The sequence below is a fragment of the Muscardinus avellanarius genome (genome assembly GCF_963383645.1).
Source record: "Muscardinus avellanarius genome assembly, chromosome: 2".
NCBI lineage: Eukaryota > Metazoa > Chordata > Mammalia > Rodentia > Gliridae > Muscardinus > Muscardinus avellanarius.
Window position 1 is genome coordinate 109,159,375 of NC_137787.1, and position 16,698 is coordinate 109,176,072.

The following is a 16,698-nucleotide window of genomic DNA, read 5'->3' on the forward strand; positions in this document are numbered from 1 at the left end:
TCCACCAGCGGGCGGGCGGCAGCCCCAAAACAGGGAAGTTCAGCGCCCGCGGGGAGGACCCGCGGCTCGGGTGCCTGCAGCCAGTGGGCGGGGCCGGACCCGAGGCCCCGCCCTCCAGCTGCCGCCCGCTTCCATTGGCTAGCTGGGACGCAGCCAACCCCGCCTCCCTCAGTGTCTACACTCGCAGGGAGCCCGGAGCTCGCGACTGGACCGGACCTGGCCATGAGCCGCAGCTTGGTCGCGGCGCGGGGCTTCCTGGAGCGGCTGGAGGCTCGGGGCGGCCGGCAGGGGGCGGCTCTCGCCCGCGAGTTCCGCGTGAGTGCGAGTGTGGACCGCCGGGCAGCGGCCGCGGCTCCTCGCCCTGGACCGACGCCTGTCCTCGGTGCACCTTGCAGGCTCCCTCTTCCTTTCGGGGTCCCGGGGCGCCTCCCCGCGCCTGCGTCTGGTTTCCTCTCCCCGGCACCTCTGCCGCTCTCGCTGCCTCGGTCTTCACGATCTGCCCGGAGAGCCCGGCGGGCGAGGTCCAGGGCGACAGGGAGGCGCCGCGCACACTCTCGGGCCGCTGCTCTGGTCACTTTTCTAGCGGGCGGGGCGGGCAGGACAGGTGCAGCCGCGGAGGGCAGCTGCACACCTGCTCTGGGCGTTCCTGGAGAGCTGGTCACGCCTCGGCGCCAGGGAGGAAGGGGCAGGGAGCAGCTAAAGAGGAACCCGGAGGCTCTGCCTGGCGAGGGGAGGACGTCGATTGGGAACAGCTGCCAGGCCTTTCCGGGATGTGGCCCGGGGCGGTTTACCTAGTTCTTCGGCCTCGCCGTCTCCTTGGTGGAGCTGCTGACGCTAAGGATTAAACCAGCCTGGGAATTAAATGGTGTGGGTAATTCTCTTAGCACATCTTGAACCCTCACTTTGTGTGTTTGTCACTACCCACAAAGACCCTAAATATTACAATAGATCCAGTAGGTAGAGCGAAGCTTAGTGAATGTTAACACAGTACCCCAGGCTCAGCATACTGCAGGTAATGAAGGATTTAAATATCATAACTCGCCGGGCGTGGTGGCGCATGCTTGTAATCCCCGCGCTTGGGAGGCAGAGACAGGAGGATCGTGCAGGTTCGAAGCCAGCCACGCTGGCTTAAGAGACCCTGTTTCCAAATAAATAAAAAATATAAAATAGGTCTGGGAGTGTAGCCTGGAGGTAGAAGGGCTTCCAGGAACCCCAGTACCACCAAAGATAAATAAATAAATAAATAAATAAATAAATATCATAACTTATGTGCCACACATAGAAACATAGTATATAGTATGTATGGTGACATATGCCAAGTTTAGAAATATGTGTTCTATATTATAAATATATAAAAATGAATATGATTTTAAGTGACAATAAACATGAACAATACAACAAAACATTGTAAAGATAAAATTATTCAATAATTTAGTAAGTAAATATAAAATATGCAATGTAGATAAGTATAAAATAAATCTAAATCTACATAATTTACACATGCAGAAATAATCTAGTGTATAAGGAATTCAACAAGAAATGCATAAGAGAGCCGAGTGTGGTGGCACACGCTAGGAATCCCAGCATTTGAGAGGCTGAGACTGGAGGGTGTTGGTTAGCACACAGCCTCAGCTACTTAGTGAGTTCCTTGCAACTCAGTGAGGCCCTGTTTCAAAATAAAGAATAAAAAATAGGGCTGGGGGTATAGCTTGGAGGTTAATGCCCCTGGGTTCCATTCCCAGTACCAAAAAAAAAAAAAAAAAAAAAAAAAAAAGCCTAAGAAGCATAATATATATACACATATGTGTATGTAAACATATAGTACCTATGTGAGGTATGACCGTGCCTGTGGGTGAACAGGCTCAAGGACCCCCAGGTGGAGCTGGGTGGTGAAGGCACCCTCTGTGGCCAGCTTTTCACACTGCTGGCCCTGTGTGGTAGAAACACCAGTAGTGGTGCCCATACAGGACTATGTTCTTGGGGGCTTGATGGTCCGATGGACCCAAGTAAGGCATTTGGAATGGCAGCTGGCACACGGTGGTGGCTTGCTGGGTACCGTTGTGATTATGAACATCTGTTGATGAGAGGACTACACTATCCACTAAGTATAATCTACCAGTAATAAAGTACCTATAGTGTCTATTACATAAGTAACTTGAATAATACATATTTCATTACAGTCATTACTGCTTACAATAGAACACGAATCGGGCTGGCAGGGCCTCAAGGCCTGGCTTCTGTCTCGCCACCACCCGTCCTGGGTGCAGCCTTCGGCGAGGCTCTCGGGTCTCAGGTGCATGTCTCAGGCTCTCAGGTCTCCTGCACGTCGACTTTCTCACCGTGAGGCCCGAGTGGCGACCACTACCCAGCGCACTGCCCGTCCTCGCCAGACAGCCGGTGGCGCTCCCGCCCAGCCCCACCCTGGCGCCTCGCGTCCGGCGCTGACCTGGCTGCGCGGGGGTCTCTCCTCCCCAGGACCTCTGCGCGGCGGCGGCGACCAGGGCCGGCGAGCTCTCCACCCGGGCCGGCAGCCAGCCCGAGAACGTGCGCAAGAACCGCTACAAAGACGTGGTGCCCTGTAAGCCCGGCTTGGGGGGGCAGCCCCGCCATCGCCCCCACCCCGCCATCGCCCGCCGACCTCCGCAGACCCGGGGGCGCGCCGTCGCGCCGCGGCTCCCCTGCCCCCCTCACTCCGTTTCTCGCTCACCTGCCGGCAGATGACCAGACACGAGTGATCCTCTCCCTGCTCCAGGAGGAAGGACACGGCGACTACATCAATGGCAACTTCATACGGGTCAGGATGGTGGTGGCGGGGGGCGGGCGGCGGGGCGGCCCCCGCTCAGGGCCAATGGCCTCTTCCAGGGCGCGGACGGAAGCCTGGCCTACATCGCCACGCAGGGCCCCCTGCCCCACACGCTGCTGGACTTCTGGCGCCTGATCTGGGAGTTTGGGGTCAAGGTCAGCTGTGGGGGCCTGCGAGGCGCTCGCGCTGTTTCTCCTGGCCCTGTTCACTGCCGTCCCTCTTACCCCTTGTCTAGGTGATCCTGATGGCGTGTGGAGAGACCGAGGACGGGCGGGTAGGTACTCCCACGCCGTCGGGGAGCTGGGGCACGGAGCTTGCTAGCTCCTCCCTAAACCTAGGGCTTCCAGGCCCTGTGTGCAGGATGGCGCTGAGGCCACGACTCCTCCCTGGCTTGGCCTGGTCTTTCCTGGTGTTGCTCCCGGGGCGCATTCCCCAGGTGTTGACTACCTGTCTCCTGCTGAGCTTTCTAACCGCTGCACCTAAAACGGAAGGCGCGGTGCTGACCAGTTCCCGCACAGCTCTCTGTCTTTTCCACTCCTCTTCTCCCACTAACCCGCTGGCCTCTGCTACCCCTCAGGCGTGGCCACCTCTACCCCTGCCCAGGCCTCTTCACCAAGGCTGCTCCTCAGCGCTCCTGCCCGCCCTGCCTTCACTCATCGGCTCCTCCATTCTCAGTTCTTACTGACTCCTAGCCCACGAGAAAATCCTAAATATGATACTCCACAATATGCTGTTATTTTACTTTCAGTTATCTTTTTTTTTTTAAACAGCAGGGCGTGGTGGCTCACGCTTGTAATCCCAGCACTTGGGAGGCTGAGACAGGAGGATGGCACAGGTTCAAAGCCAGCCTCAGCTATTTAGTGAGGCTAACAGCAATTTAGTGAGACCCTGTTTCCAAATAAAGTATAAAATAGGTCTGGGAGTATAGCCCAGAGGTAGAAAAGCCCCTGGGCTCCACCCCCAGTACCACAAGAAAAAAATAAAAAACCAGCTTTATTCAGATGCAATTCACCCATTTTAAAGCATAGGATTCAATTGTCTTTAGTGCATTCCTGAGTTATACAAACATAAACAATTTTACATCATTTTCCTCACTCCATAAGCAGTCACTTCCCATTTCCAAACAACCTCCACAGTCCCAGGCAACCCCTAATTTACTTTTGGTCTCTAGATTTGCCTACTCTGAGTGTTTCATATAAATGGAATCATATACTATGTGGTCTTTGTGACTGGCTTCTCTTACTTTGCATGTGTTTAAGGTTCACACATACTGTAGCATGTATCAATACTTCATTCATTTTTATTGCTGAATAATATCCTACTAAATGGATTGTCACATTTTTCTTATCTATTAAGTCATTTGGAGAATTTGGGTTATTTCTACCTTAGGGCTATTATGAATAATGCTGCTATGGACATTCATAAACAAGTCTTTGTACAAATATAAACTTTCATTTCTATTGACTGTGTACCAAGCAGTGGAATTGCTGGGTCATATTGGGACTCTATTTTTAACATTTTGAGGAAGTGAAAAACTATTTCCTAAAGCAGCCACCCCATTTTATATTCCCGCCGGCAATGGATGACGGCTCCACTTTCTTTACATCCCAACCAACATCTGTTATTGCCTTTTCCACAAATGCACATTACCATTTGCTTTTAACTTCAAGTGTATTTATTTATAAAATAAATAAATACATAAATACATAAATAAATAGTATTTTACTTTTTCAGAAAGACAGTTAAGTTTCTTTTGAATGTTTGATCATTTGGGGGTTTTCTTTGGGTGGGGGTTGCAAGAAGCCAAACCCAGGGCCTCACAGGTGCTAAGCAGGTACTCTCCCACTAATCTCCACCTCCAGCCCCTGGGGTTTAGGGCAGGCCTAGAGTAACCTTTTTTTTTTTTTAGAACGAATTTAGTTCTGTTTCTAATGTGTGCTTACTTCTGGGATCTCTACTGACTGGCCCTTATAATCCAGGAAGCCCTTCTACTCTGGTTGGAGAGGAGGCCAATTATTTCTGTCTCATTGTGAACTCTAGAATATTCCTCCTACAGATCCTTATTTATCCTGCTTTTGTTCACATAGTTCTTTCTATCCAGGACTCTGTCCTGAAATCCTAACTGCCTTGGCCTCCCTGAGCTTTTCAACTCGGTAGGATCACGTCCTGCAGCCTGGTGACAGCCCCAGGCAGTCTGTTAGTGACCGCAGCAGGTGACATCACAATGCATGACAGCCTTTGGCTGCTCGTAGTGGAGGACACCTTGGACTGCCTGCATCCTACATGGCCAGCAGCTTGCCCCCATCGGTCCCTGCGCGTGTTTAACGCAATGGCTCTGTGGCTGGCCTCGTCACAGCCCCAGCTGCCTGAGCTTCCACCGGCAGCGCCTGGGGTGTCTCGTGGGTGTCTTGTCTGAAGCTGACAACCCCTCCTCTCTCCCTGCCTTCTTCCTTACCTTACAGAAAAAGTGTGAGTGTTACTGGGCTCAAGAACAGAAGCCACTGAAGATTGGGTTTTTCTGCATTACCCTGGTGAGCTGAGGCAGAGATGGGCATAGGGCTCTGTAGGCCTTGGGTATTATGGGACATTTTAAGAATACATCTGGGGTGGAAAGCCTTTGGGTTGGGCCTGGAAGGGTGAATCACTTTCCCACAGTCCCCTCACACTGTGAGTAACTCAAGGAAAGCTCTGGTATAAGCATGTAGATAATCAGAACTCAATACATGTGTTGTCATCATTTTATTTATTCATTTGGTGGCTCTGGGGATGGAACCCAGGACTTCACATGTGCCAGATAAGCCAGGCAGGTGCTCACCACTGAGTCATACCCCCAACTACTAGCATTATTTCCCTCCCACTTGGTTATCTGTGTAATATAAATGTACCTGGTTAGGTTCCTAAAATCTTTTTTAACCATTTCAAAAAACTCAGGAAATCTCTCTCTCAAGCCATATTCAGCTTGTACTTCATAAATACAACAAAACTGTTTTGCTTTTACAAAAGAAATATATTTTTTCACCATAAGTAGGTTTTTTGGGGATTGTATAGTAGTTCATTTTTTCCTGTTTCAAACTTTCCCTTCATGAAAGCTAAAGATGCTTGGGATGAATTTTTTTTTCAGTACTGGGGATGGAGCTCAGGGGCATTCTACCTCCAAGTTACAACTCCAGCCCTATATTTTATTCTTCATTTTGAAACAGAGTCTCACTGAGTTGCAAAGGGACTCAGTAAGTAGCTGAGGCTGGCTGTGAAGCAAGATCCTCCTGTCTCAGCCTCCCTAATGCTAGGATTACAAGTGTGCGCCACCACACCCGGCTTCGGATTGTTCATTTCTTTTTTTCTTTTTCTTTTTCTTTTTCTTTTTCTTTTTCTTTTTCTTTTTCTTTTTCTTTTTCTTTCTTTCTTTCTTTTCTTTTTTTTTTTTTTTTGTGGTACTGAGGTGGAACCCATGGGGCTTTTCTACCTCCGGGCTATACTCCCAGACCTATTTTATACTTTACTTGGAAACAGGGTCTCACTAAGTTTCTGAGAGCCTCGCTAAGTAGCTGGGGCTAGCTTCAAACATGTGTAATCCTCCTGTCTCAGCCTCCCAAGTGCTGGGATTACAAGTGTGTGCCACCACACCCGGCTTCGGATTGTTCATTTCTTTTTTTCTTTTTCTTTTTCTTTATCTTTCTTTTTTTTGTGTGTGTGTGGTACTGAGGGTGAAACCCATGGGGCTTTTCTACCTCCGGGCTATACTCTCAGACCTATTTTATACTTTACTTGGAAACAGGGTCTCACTAAGTTTCTGAGAGCCTCGCTAAGTAGCTGGGGCTAGCTTCAAACATGTGTAATCCTCCTGTCTCAGCCTCCCAAGTGCTGGGATTACAAGTGTGTGCCACCACACCCAGCTGACTATTCTTTTTTTTTTTTTTTTCGGGTCTGGGGATGTAACCCAGGGACATTCGACCTCCGAGCTATACCCCCTACCCTATTTTTTATTCTTTATTGTGAAACAGGGTCTCACTAAGTTATGGAGGGCCTCGCTAAGTAGCTGAGGCTGTTTGTGAACCACGATCCTCTGGTCTCAGCCTCCTGAATGCTGGGATTACAAGGGTGTGCCACCACGCCCGGCTGACTATTCAGTTTGTTTCTTTTTGGTATTTTGTTTGTTTGTTTGTTTGGTGGTATTGGGGTTCCTGGAAACCCTTCTACCTCTGGGCTACACTCCCAGACCCATTTTCATATTTTTATTTGTAAATAGGGTCTCTTAAGCCAGAGAGGGTGGCTTCGAACCTGCGCAATCCTCCTGTCTCCACCTCCCAAGCGCAGGGATTACAAGCATGCGCCACCACGCCCAGCAACTATTCAGTTTTTGAAACAGGGTCTCACTAAGTAGCTGAGGCTGGCCATGAGCCTGTGATCCTCCTGTCTCAGCCTCCTCAATACAGGGATTATAAGCATACGCTACCATACGCAGCTTAAACTAGTTTTGTAAATATACTTTTTCTTTGTATTTGGGTTTTTTTTTTGTGTGTGGGGGTTAGGAATGGAACTCAGGGGCATTCAATCTCTGAGCTACACCCCCTACCCTATTTTTTATTCTTTATTTTGAAACGATCTCACTAAGTTGCGGAGGGCCTAAGTAGCTGAGGCTGTCTGTGAACTGCCATCCTCCAGTGTCAGCCTCCTCAATGCTGGGATTACAAATGTGCGTCACCACGCCCGGCTTGTATTTGATGTTTAATCAAGAATGCGAGAACCCAGGGGCACTCAACGCCCGGGGCTACACTCCCAGACCTATTTTATATTTTATTTGGAAACAAGGTCTCACTAAGTTGTTGAGAGCCTCACTGATTAGCTGAGGCTGGCTTTGAACCTGTGCCATCCTCCTGTCTCAGCCTCCCAAGTGCGGGGATTACAAGCGTGCGCCACCATGCCAGCCGCAGAATGCTTTGCTTTTTGTAGACATGTCTTTGACACATTTGTTCTCCTTCCTCTTTCCACTTGCCCTGCATACGCAGACAAAGGAGGCCTGGCTGAATGCAGATATCATTCTCAGGACCCTCCATGTCACATTCCAGAAGGTACTGAAAGGAGAGGAGGTGAAAGGGCTCTTGTGTGGGGAGAACTATTTCCTGCTTTACAAAATGGGCATTCACAAAAGTACGCACCTCCTTAGTTATTATCTAGGGTGTGTTCTGGGCGGTGGGGTACTGGGGATGGAACCCAGGGCCTCACACGTACTAGGCGATCATTCTACCACTGAGCCATAGCTCCAGCCCTATTTGTTGCATTCAAATGGAAGATGCTTAGAACTGGGCCTAGCATTTCTAAATGCTTTTCTATTCGTTCTCCTGTCTGTCTCAGGAATCCCGTTCTGTGCACCAGCTGCAGTATATGTCTTGGCCAGACCACGGGGTTCCCAGCAATCCTGACCACATGCTGGCCATGGTGGAGGAAGCCCGTCGCCTCCAAGAATCTGGCCCTGGACCCCTCTGTGTTCACTGCAGGTCCAGGGAATGGGTTTTCTGCAGACCTAGTGAGGCAGAAGAGACAGGGAGAGAGGTGTGGGCGGGAGGGGAGCAGGGCCTGGAACCATTTTGAGGAACCTGAGGCCATACCTGATGGAGGACTAAAGCCCTCAGAGTTTGAGGGCAGATGACCTGCTGTGGAGTGAGCTCACAGCTGACACTCAATAAATGGGATTAAGAAGTGTTTCCTAGCCAGGCATGGTGGCGTACGCTTGTAATCCCAGCCTTCGGGAGATTGAAGCCAGAGGATCGCGGTTCGCGGACAGCCTCAGCTACTTAGTGAGGCCCTTCGCAACTTAGTGAGACCCTGTTTCAAAATAAAGAATAAAAAGTAGGGCTAGGGGGTGTAGCTTGGAGGTCAAATACCCCTGGGTTCCATCCCAAGACCCGCAAAAAAAAAAAAAAACAAAAAAAAACCGGGCATGGTGGCACACACTTTAATCCCAGTACTTGGGAGGCTGAGAAAGGAGGATCACAGGTTTGTGGCCAGCCTCAGCAACTTGTGAGGCCCGCTGCAACTTAGTGAGACCCTGTTTCAAAAATAAAAAATAAATAAATAATTGGTCTGGGAGTGGAGCTCAGAGGTAGAATGCCCCTGAGTTCTATACCTGGGACTACACACACACACACACACACACACACACACACACACACACACACAAAAGAAGTGATTCCTTTGCCATCATGGTCTGGGGGTTCTGCAAATTAATAGGTCCTGCAGGGGAGGTCCCCCTTCACCCTAACCCCAAACGCTCCATTTTAAAGGGGATGTGGGCACGCTCTGACCCTGCTCGCTCTGACTTTCCCCATCAGCGCCGGCTGTGGCCGCACAGGTGTCCTGTGTGCTGTGGATTACGTGAGGCAGTTGCTGCTGAGCCAGGTATGGTGAGGATATCTGTGTGTGCAGTGTGCCCCTCGCCCACAGGCCCTGCTCACACACCTCTCTGCTCCAGGCAATCCCACCTGACTTCAGCCTCTTCCACATGGTCCTCGAGATGCGGCAGCAGCGTCCTGCAGCTGTGCAGACAGAGGTGTGAGCCTGGGTCATTCTCAAGGACATGGGGGTTGAGGGCTTCCATTCTGCTCCCACTGGGGCTCCTTTCTGACTTTTCCTCACTTCAACAGGAGCAGTACAGATTCCTGTACCACACAGTGGTTCAGATGTTCTCCTCAGCGCTGCAGGCCCTCGATCTCCACTCCCAGAACCTCAAGGAGGTACAGAAGCCGCCTCCCCATTCTCCTCCCCCACCAACACCCTCAAGCTCCAGTCCTCCTGAGGCCAGGCGCTGGGTCACCGTGGTGGCCACCTTTCACTCCTCCAGGTTCCCTTACTAGGCTGTGTGCTCTTAGACTCACTTGCAGAACCCTCAGTGCCCCCATCAGGGGCCTGGCCAGTATCCTCCAAAGCCTCATGACCTCCCTTTCTGTTTCCTCCCAGAACTGTGCCCCACTCAGTGAGGACACCCTGTCCCTGTGGACTGCTCCAGCCCTTCCTGCCAAACGCCGTCCAGCAGGCAGGGTGCTCAGGTACGCTGGGCCTGTCTCACTTTCCCTCTAGTTTCTTCAGCTCTGCCTCCCGGGGTAGCCCTGTTCTCACTTGAAAAACCAAGCTAGCCAGGCGTGTTGGTGCACACCTACGATCCCAGTATTTGGGAGGCTGAGACAGGAGGATCACAAGCTCAAGGCCAGCCTCACCAACTTAGTGAGGCTCTCTGAACCTTAGTGAGACCGTTTCAAATTTTTAAAAATAAAATAAAATAGGGCTGGAGTGTAGCTCAGAAATAGAGTTTCCCTGGGTTCAATCCTCTGTACCACAAACAAAACCCAACCCTTCCTTACTGTTTGGTTTACCAAATTTATTTACAGTTCCTTTCTTTTTCTTTCTTTTCTTTCTTTTTTTTTTTAGTTGTTATTTTATTTTTATTTATTTATTTTTTGGTGGTACTGGGGTTCCTGGAAGCCCTTCTACCTCTGGGCTACACTCCCAGACCTATTTTTACATTTTTATTTGGAAACAGGGTCTCCTAAGCCAGCGCGTGAGGCTGGCTTCGAACCTGCGCGATCCTCCTGTCTCTGCTTCCCAAGTGTGGGGATTACAAGCGTGCGCTACCACTCCCGGCCATCCTTTCTTTCTTTCCTTCTTTCTTTCTTTTCTTTTCTTTTCTTTTTTTTGTGGTGGTACTGGGGTTCCTGGAAACCCTTCTACCTCCAGGCTACACTCCCAGACCTATTTTTATATTTTTATTTGGAAACAGGGTTTCTTAAGCCAGCAAGGCTGGCTTCAAACCTGTCCCATCCTCCTGTCTCCGCCTCCCAAGCGCAGGGATTAGGAGTGTGCACCACCACGCCTGTCTACAGTTCCTTTCTTTGAAGTGAACTCTGGGAACCTTTCTGAAGTGGGTCTTGTTGCCTCTGTCTTAGGCTAGCCCTACATCCCTAGGCCAGCCTTTCCCTTGCTCCTTTGGCCAGTAATTAATTTGGCAACTATTTTTTCATACTGTTCGCCTGTCAGGCCCCATTGCACAAGCCCTTACCTGACCTCCTCGAGGCCAGCCCTCCACTCTGGGCTCTCTCCCTTCTCTAAGTGCCACTTCCTCGTTCTTTGATTCATGTGTGTGTTAGTTATTGGGGTTCAACACAGAGGCGGTTAGTTTTAAGTATGTGTGTGTGGGGGGTACTGGGGATTGAAACCAGGGGCCTTACCTCCAAGCTACACCCTCAACCCTATTTTATATTTTATTTGGAAACAAGGTCTCACTAAATTGCTGAGAGCCTCACTAAGTAGCTGAGACTGCTTCAAACCTTCGCGATCCTCCTGTCTCCGCCTCCCAAGCGCGGGGATTACAAGCTTGTACCGCCACACCCATTCAACCCAGGTAGAATGCCCCTGGGTTCCATTTTGCGGTACTGGGAATGGAACCCAGGGGCATTCTACCTCCAAGCTACACAGCAGTCCTATTTTTTATTCTTTATTTTGAAACAGGGTCTCACTGAGTTGTAAAGGGCCTCACTAAGTAGCTGAGGCTGTCCACAAACAGTGATCCTCCTGTCTCAACCTCCCAAATGCTGGAATTACAAACATGCGCCACCATGCCCGGCTTGTTCTTTATTTTTGAAACAGGGTCTCACTACATTGTGGAGGGCCTCACTAAGTAGCTGAGGCTGGCTGCAAACTTGCTGTCTCAGCCTCTCAAGTACTGGGCTTACATGTGTGTGCCCCACGCCCAGCCTCTTTATTTTTTATTTTAAAACAGTGTCTCGCTAAGTTGGTGGGAGTCTCGCCAAATTGTTGAGGTTGGCCTCCAATTTGCGATCCTTACGTCTCAGCCTCCCAAATACTGGAATTACAGAAGTGGGCCACCACACCCGGTTTATTTAATAAATGTATACACAGAAACGATCACCCCTCAATTCCAGTACCCTGCCCCACTTACCGCGGCGGCTAGAAACTCAGAAGCCTGAGACCCCTCCCTCTGCCCCTGCCAGCCCGCCCCTTCCCTCGTCCCTGCCGCGGCGGGGAAGGAAGCCGTGGTTTGGGCTGAGCAGTCACCACCCTCCGAGGGCTGAGCGCCCTCCCTCGGAGCGGCCGTTTCACTTCCTCCGCGCCCTTCCCTTCTGCAGGAGCATCTCGGTCCCCGGGGCCCCCAGCCTCTCCATGGCCGACACCTACGCGGTGGTGCAGAAGCGCGGGCCCCGTGCGGACACCGGGGCAGGGCCGCGGGAGCACCGCGCAGCCGAGACCCCGCTCTACAGCCAGGTGCCGCCGCGCGCCCAGCGCCCCGGGGCGCACGCGGAGGACACGCGGGCAGCGCCGCCGGGGCGCGGTGAGTGCACCCGGGCGCCGGGCTGAGGAGAGGCCGCACCCACCTGCAGCTCGGGAGCCCCAGGGGGTCGCGGGGAGGGGGACCCTGCCCTGTAACCCGGCCTGGCCACGCCCCCGAAGCTAGCCCCGGGGCCACCGAGCATCCCGGAAGCGTCCCCGGCCACACCGCAGTGGGACCCAGCTCAGCCGAGGCCAGCTTGTGGGTCTAGGCGGTGCCCATAGGCGGATGTCCCAGGCGTGGCCACGCCCCCAGCTGTGGGACTGCCTGGGCTGACTGTGTGTGTGTGTGTGTGTGTGTGTGTGTGTGTGTGTGTGTTTGGGGTCTCCCCTGCTTGCAGTTCCTGCTAACCAAAACCCTGCGGGGCCTGACGCCTACGAGGACGTGGCAAATGGAGCTCAGACTGTTGGGCTAGGTAAGCCAGAGAGAGCCTGGGACATTTTGCAGCTGTTGGGTGAACCCCAGGAGTGTACATGGTGGGGTGTAGGTCTCGGGCTCTGGGAGTTTTCTGGATGTGGCTTTGGGGAACCAGGAGTTCTTCCAGGTGTGAGATTGCCTTGCCCCAGTCCCCTATCTTTCAAGCCTCAGCTTCTCCGTGACAACCTGTTGATCCTTCCCTTCTGCTCCCAGGCTTCAACCAGCGCATCGCAAGACCCAAAGGGCCCAGAGACCCCCCTGCTGAGTGGACCCGGGTGTGAGCGCTGCCGCCTACTGGTTGCTCCACATGGGTGATGGGACTGCTGCCTACCACCGCTCTGCTGGTGGATGTTGGGAATGGGATGCTGGGTCTGGATCAAAATAAAAGTTTCTCAGGGTAGGAAATGTGAGCAATCTGTGCTGGTGATTACAGCTGTCAAGACTTGAGGCTGGGGAGGTAGGTAGAAAAAAATGGTGAGACTCCCCTGAGCAGATTCAAGAAAACAGCGAGCAGCAATGAAGTCGCCACCCCCACCCTACTCCCCACCTGCGGCTGTGAAGGAGGAAATGGACAGATGGGCTCCCAGAGACCTCTCTCACCACTAAGAGTGGTCCATCCTCAGTGAGCCTCCCTCCTCAGACACGGAGGTGGCTGAACAGAAAGATGAACGGCCTTGAGAAAGGTGGATGGACCGGACCCCGCCATTTCAACAGATCCAAGCCCCCAGACAGACAGATGAATGGATCTCCAACCCGGACAGGCAGAGAGCAAGACACCGAAACAGTTAGACGGTCAGTAGGATAAGTCCATGGCTGGACAGATGGGCTCCAGCCAGAGAGACAGACTAAACCACAGCCTGACACAGCAGACCCATCCGGAAAGACCACCAGACAGCCAGAGGCCAGACTGTTCCACCAGCTAGGCAGCCAGGTGGACTCTCAGCTATGCAGAATCCCCAGACAGACATAAACAGACCCCAACTGGACAGACACAGACATCGCAGCTAGACAGACCTCACCTCAAAACCCCAGGTGGTGAACTAACTGGTCTTCTAGCTCGACTCTGAACTAGCCAGATGACACCAGCCATACAAATATATCAGCCAGCCTGTCAGAGCCAACTAGCCAGACAAGTGGATCCCTGGACAGTCGGTATCAACACACAGAACTCCTGCTTTGGCAGACATATTGGTGTAGCTTCTGTTAGGCAGAAAGCTGAGTGGACCACCAGGCAGTCAGCTGGCCAGGCAGGCAGCTGGTCCCTCAGTTGCAGATGTAGCCCTAGCTGGGCCGATCCTCCACTATTCAGATACTGCCCCAGCTGGGCAGATGTTACTGACCAGGAGATCCTGCCAGTAGACACTACTAGCAGACAAATGAACTTTCAGCTCCTCAAATAGTTGGTTTCTACTTAATGGATGGACCCTTATTCAGACAAGTGACATACTACCCCCAGGCCCCAAGCTAGATGAACCCTGAGCTAAATAGACCCCAGCCAATGGATAGGCGGAACCAAACTGGTCAGGTGGTCCCCCAGATGCACAGGCAAGTCACCCAAATGAGTAGATACATATCTCCAGGTATTCAGACAGATGGACCCCCAAATGCATACACACAAATGAGACCCTAGCTATACAGAGCTCAGCCAGTTAGAAATGCCCAACCAGACTGACCCCCTAGCTGTTCACAGAGACCCCCGGCTACACTCTCAGCCCTTGAAGTAGACAGAAATGCATATATAGACTGCCACTTGGCAGACACACCTGCAGCCAGCTACACAGACCCTTGACTTAACAAGACAGATGGACCAGTCACTAGCCAGACATACTAATGAGCCTTCAAGGGAGATCTCACTGGGAAACAGACCCCAGACACATTGACTCCTACCGTGACAAGAGTCAAGCTAAACCATAGACGGACGGACAGTGGACCCAGTCAAAAAGACAGTCCCCCTCTAGAAAGCAGAACTTCAAACCAGATAGGCCTCTAGCTGGACAAAAAGAGTAAATGTATGCACAGTGCTCCAAAACTCCTGACTCTTTTCTGTGCTCTTCCTGATGTGATCTTTGTACCACACAGGTCAGTGTCCAGCTGACAATGTCAAGTCCTTCTAGTCAGTCCCCTTCTTCCCTCACCCCACGTAAAGTGACCTCCCCAGGACACAGGAAAGCTGTCTAGTGCTCATGATGTGCACAAACCACGAAGGCCTCCACCGGCACCTACCCAGCCAGGCGCACACCCCTCACGGGGTATTTTGAGAATTCAGTGAAAGAGAATAGGTCAGGTGCTCAATTCAGGAGCCTTGGGTTGTCAGACCATAATTAGCTCTGGGCTCCCAGATTCACACTGGTCCTGAGATAAGTCACTTGCTATTTAGGAGTTGGTAAGAGGAGATAGAACTGGCCTTCCTTGGCTACAATGCTTGCCGCCAGTGACTTAAGCCTCTCAAGTGCTTTAAGATATCGGCACAAGAAGCAGCTCAACCAACAGAAACCAGGGATGGCAGAGAATCTTTGCGGCTTTCAAGCATCACAGTAAACAGGAGGCCAGCATGCGGGTAAGTCCAAACTCTCAGAAGAAAGTTGAGCCTGAGCATATTTTTTATGTTGTTGTTTTGGTGGAACTGGGGTTCCTGGAAACTCTTCTACCTCCGGGCTACACTCCTAGACCTATTTTTATACTTTTTTATTTGGAAACAGGGTCTCTTAAGCCAGCGCATGCTGCTGGCTTCAAACCTGTGGGATCCTCCTGTCTCCGCCTCCCAGGCCCGGGGATATGTGCTAGCCTGAGCATTTTGGAGAAAGGAAGGAAGATGGCCCCAGGGTTCCAAGAACAGAGCAGAGTAAAGGTGTCATTTAGGGCAAAGCCGGAAATACTGATGGGTGGCTCTGGACACCTGCAGGAGAAAAACAGTAGTGTTCTGGAGGGGAGGGGCTGTGACAGAAAAGGAGTCATGTTTCCTCCCAGGGAAGAAGACAATCTCCTGGGGTCCATCCTGGAGGCCAAAACCCAGGACTTACAAGCTGCAGTTGACAGGACTCCACTGAGATATGGTCTGAGCCGGATGAACTCAGCTCCCCTTTTGGAGTAGAAGGAAGAATGATTCTGCAGACACTGAAGAGAACTGTGCTCCTGGGACCAGTTGATTGGGGAGAAACACAGCAACAAAGAACATTTAGTATTTTTTTTGTGTGTGCAGTGCTGGGGATGGTCCTTGTGCTTGGTAGGTGAAAACTTTACCACTGAGCTACTACTATACCACAATCCAGCAACCAGTAGGTTTGCAAAGGTGGAAGATGCAGGAGGGTGCTGGGCAGGCTCTCTCCATGTTTTATCTCATTTAATCCCCAAATTCTGTGTGTGTGTGTGTGTGTGTGTGTGTGTGTGTGTGTGTGTGTAGTGCTCGGGATCAAACCCAGGGCCTTTCACATGCTAGACAAGTGCTTTACCACTAAGCTACACCCTTAGCCCTAGAACAATATTTTACATCTGTATGATAGATGAAATCGAGACTCAAAGAATATAGCTATTTATTTGAGACTTGAGACACAGAGTCAGAGAGGAGAAGGCTGTTCATAATGGAGATGACTATGTATTTACAAATCAAGGATGTTAAGGATTGCCAGCGCACCGCCAGGGGCTAGGAGAGAGGCATGCAACAGATTCTCCCTCAGACCACAGCAAGCACCTGGGACTCAGGTATCTGGATCCTAGAAATGTAGAGGAATGATTGTCTGTTGAACCAAGCAGGCAATGGCCATTTGTTATAGCAGCTACAGAAAACTTGTGCTGGGTATACAAATAATGTAAGACCTGACCACTCTTGAACTAGGTCCATCTCAGAGCTGTGCTTGCAGAAGGAAATCCTGTGGAAGTGATGTTTTCCTGTGTAATATTTCCCCAGGCTTAGTGGATTTTTGTTTTTGTTTTTTTGTTTGGGTCTGAGGATGGAACCCAGGGGCATTCGACCTCCAAGCTACACCCCCTACCCTATTTTTATTATTTATTTTGAAACCTGGTCTCACTGAGTTGCAGAGGGCCTCACTAAGTAACTGAGGCTGTCCGAGAACCGCAATCCCCTGGTCTCAGCCTCCCGAATGCTGGGATTACAAGTGTGCACCACCACGCCTGGCTTCAGGCT

General features: G+C 51.3%; 1 protein-coding gene across 1 annotated transcript; it reads left to right on the forward strand.

Moving 5' to 3' along the window:
- Positions 1-222: 222 nt before the first annotated feature.
- On the forward strand, positions 223-12,838 carry PTPN18 (protein tyrosine phosphatase non-receptor type 18; the record flags this gene model as incomplete). The annotated part of the gene is made up of 15 exons (XM_080689109.1): positions 223-315; positions 2,476-2,578; positions 2,718-2,794; positions 2,863-2,958; positions 3,039-3,077; positions 5,266-5,334; positions 7,810-7,872; positions 8,156-8,298; positions 9,133-9,199; positions 9,273-9,350; positions 9,445-9,534; positions 9,758-9,846; positions 11,941-12,143; positions 12,481-12,555; positions 12,771-12,838. 15 exons carry the CDS (start codon positions 223-225, stop codon positions 12,836-12,838), a joined length of 1,353 nt encoding a protein of 450 aa, XP_080545235.1.
- Positions 12,839-16,698: the final 3,860 nt, after the last annotated feature.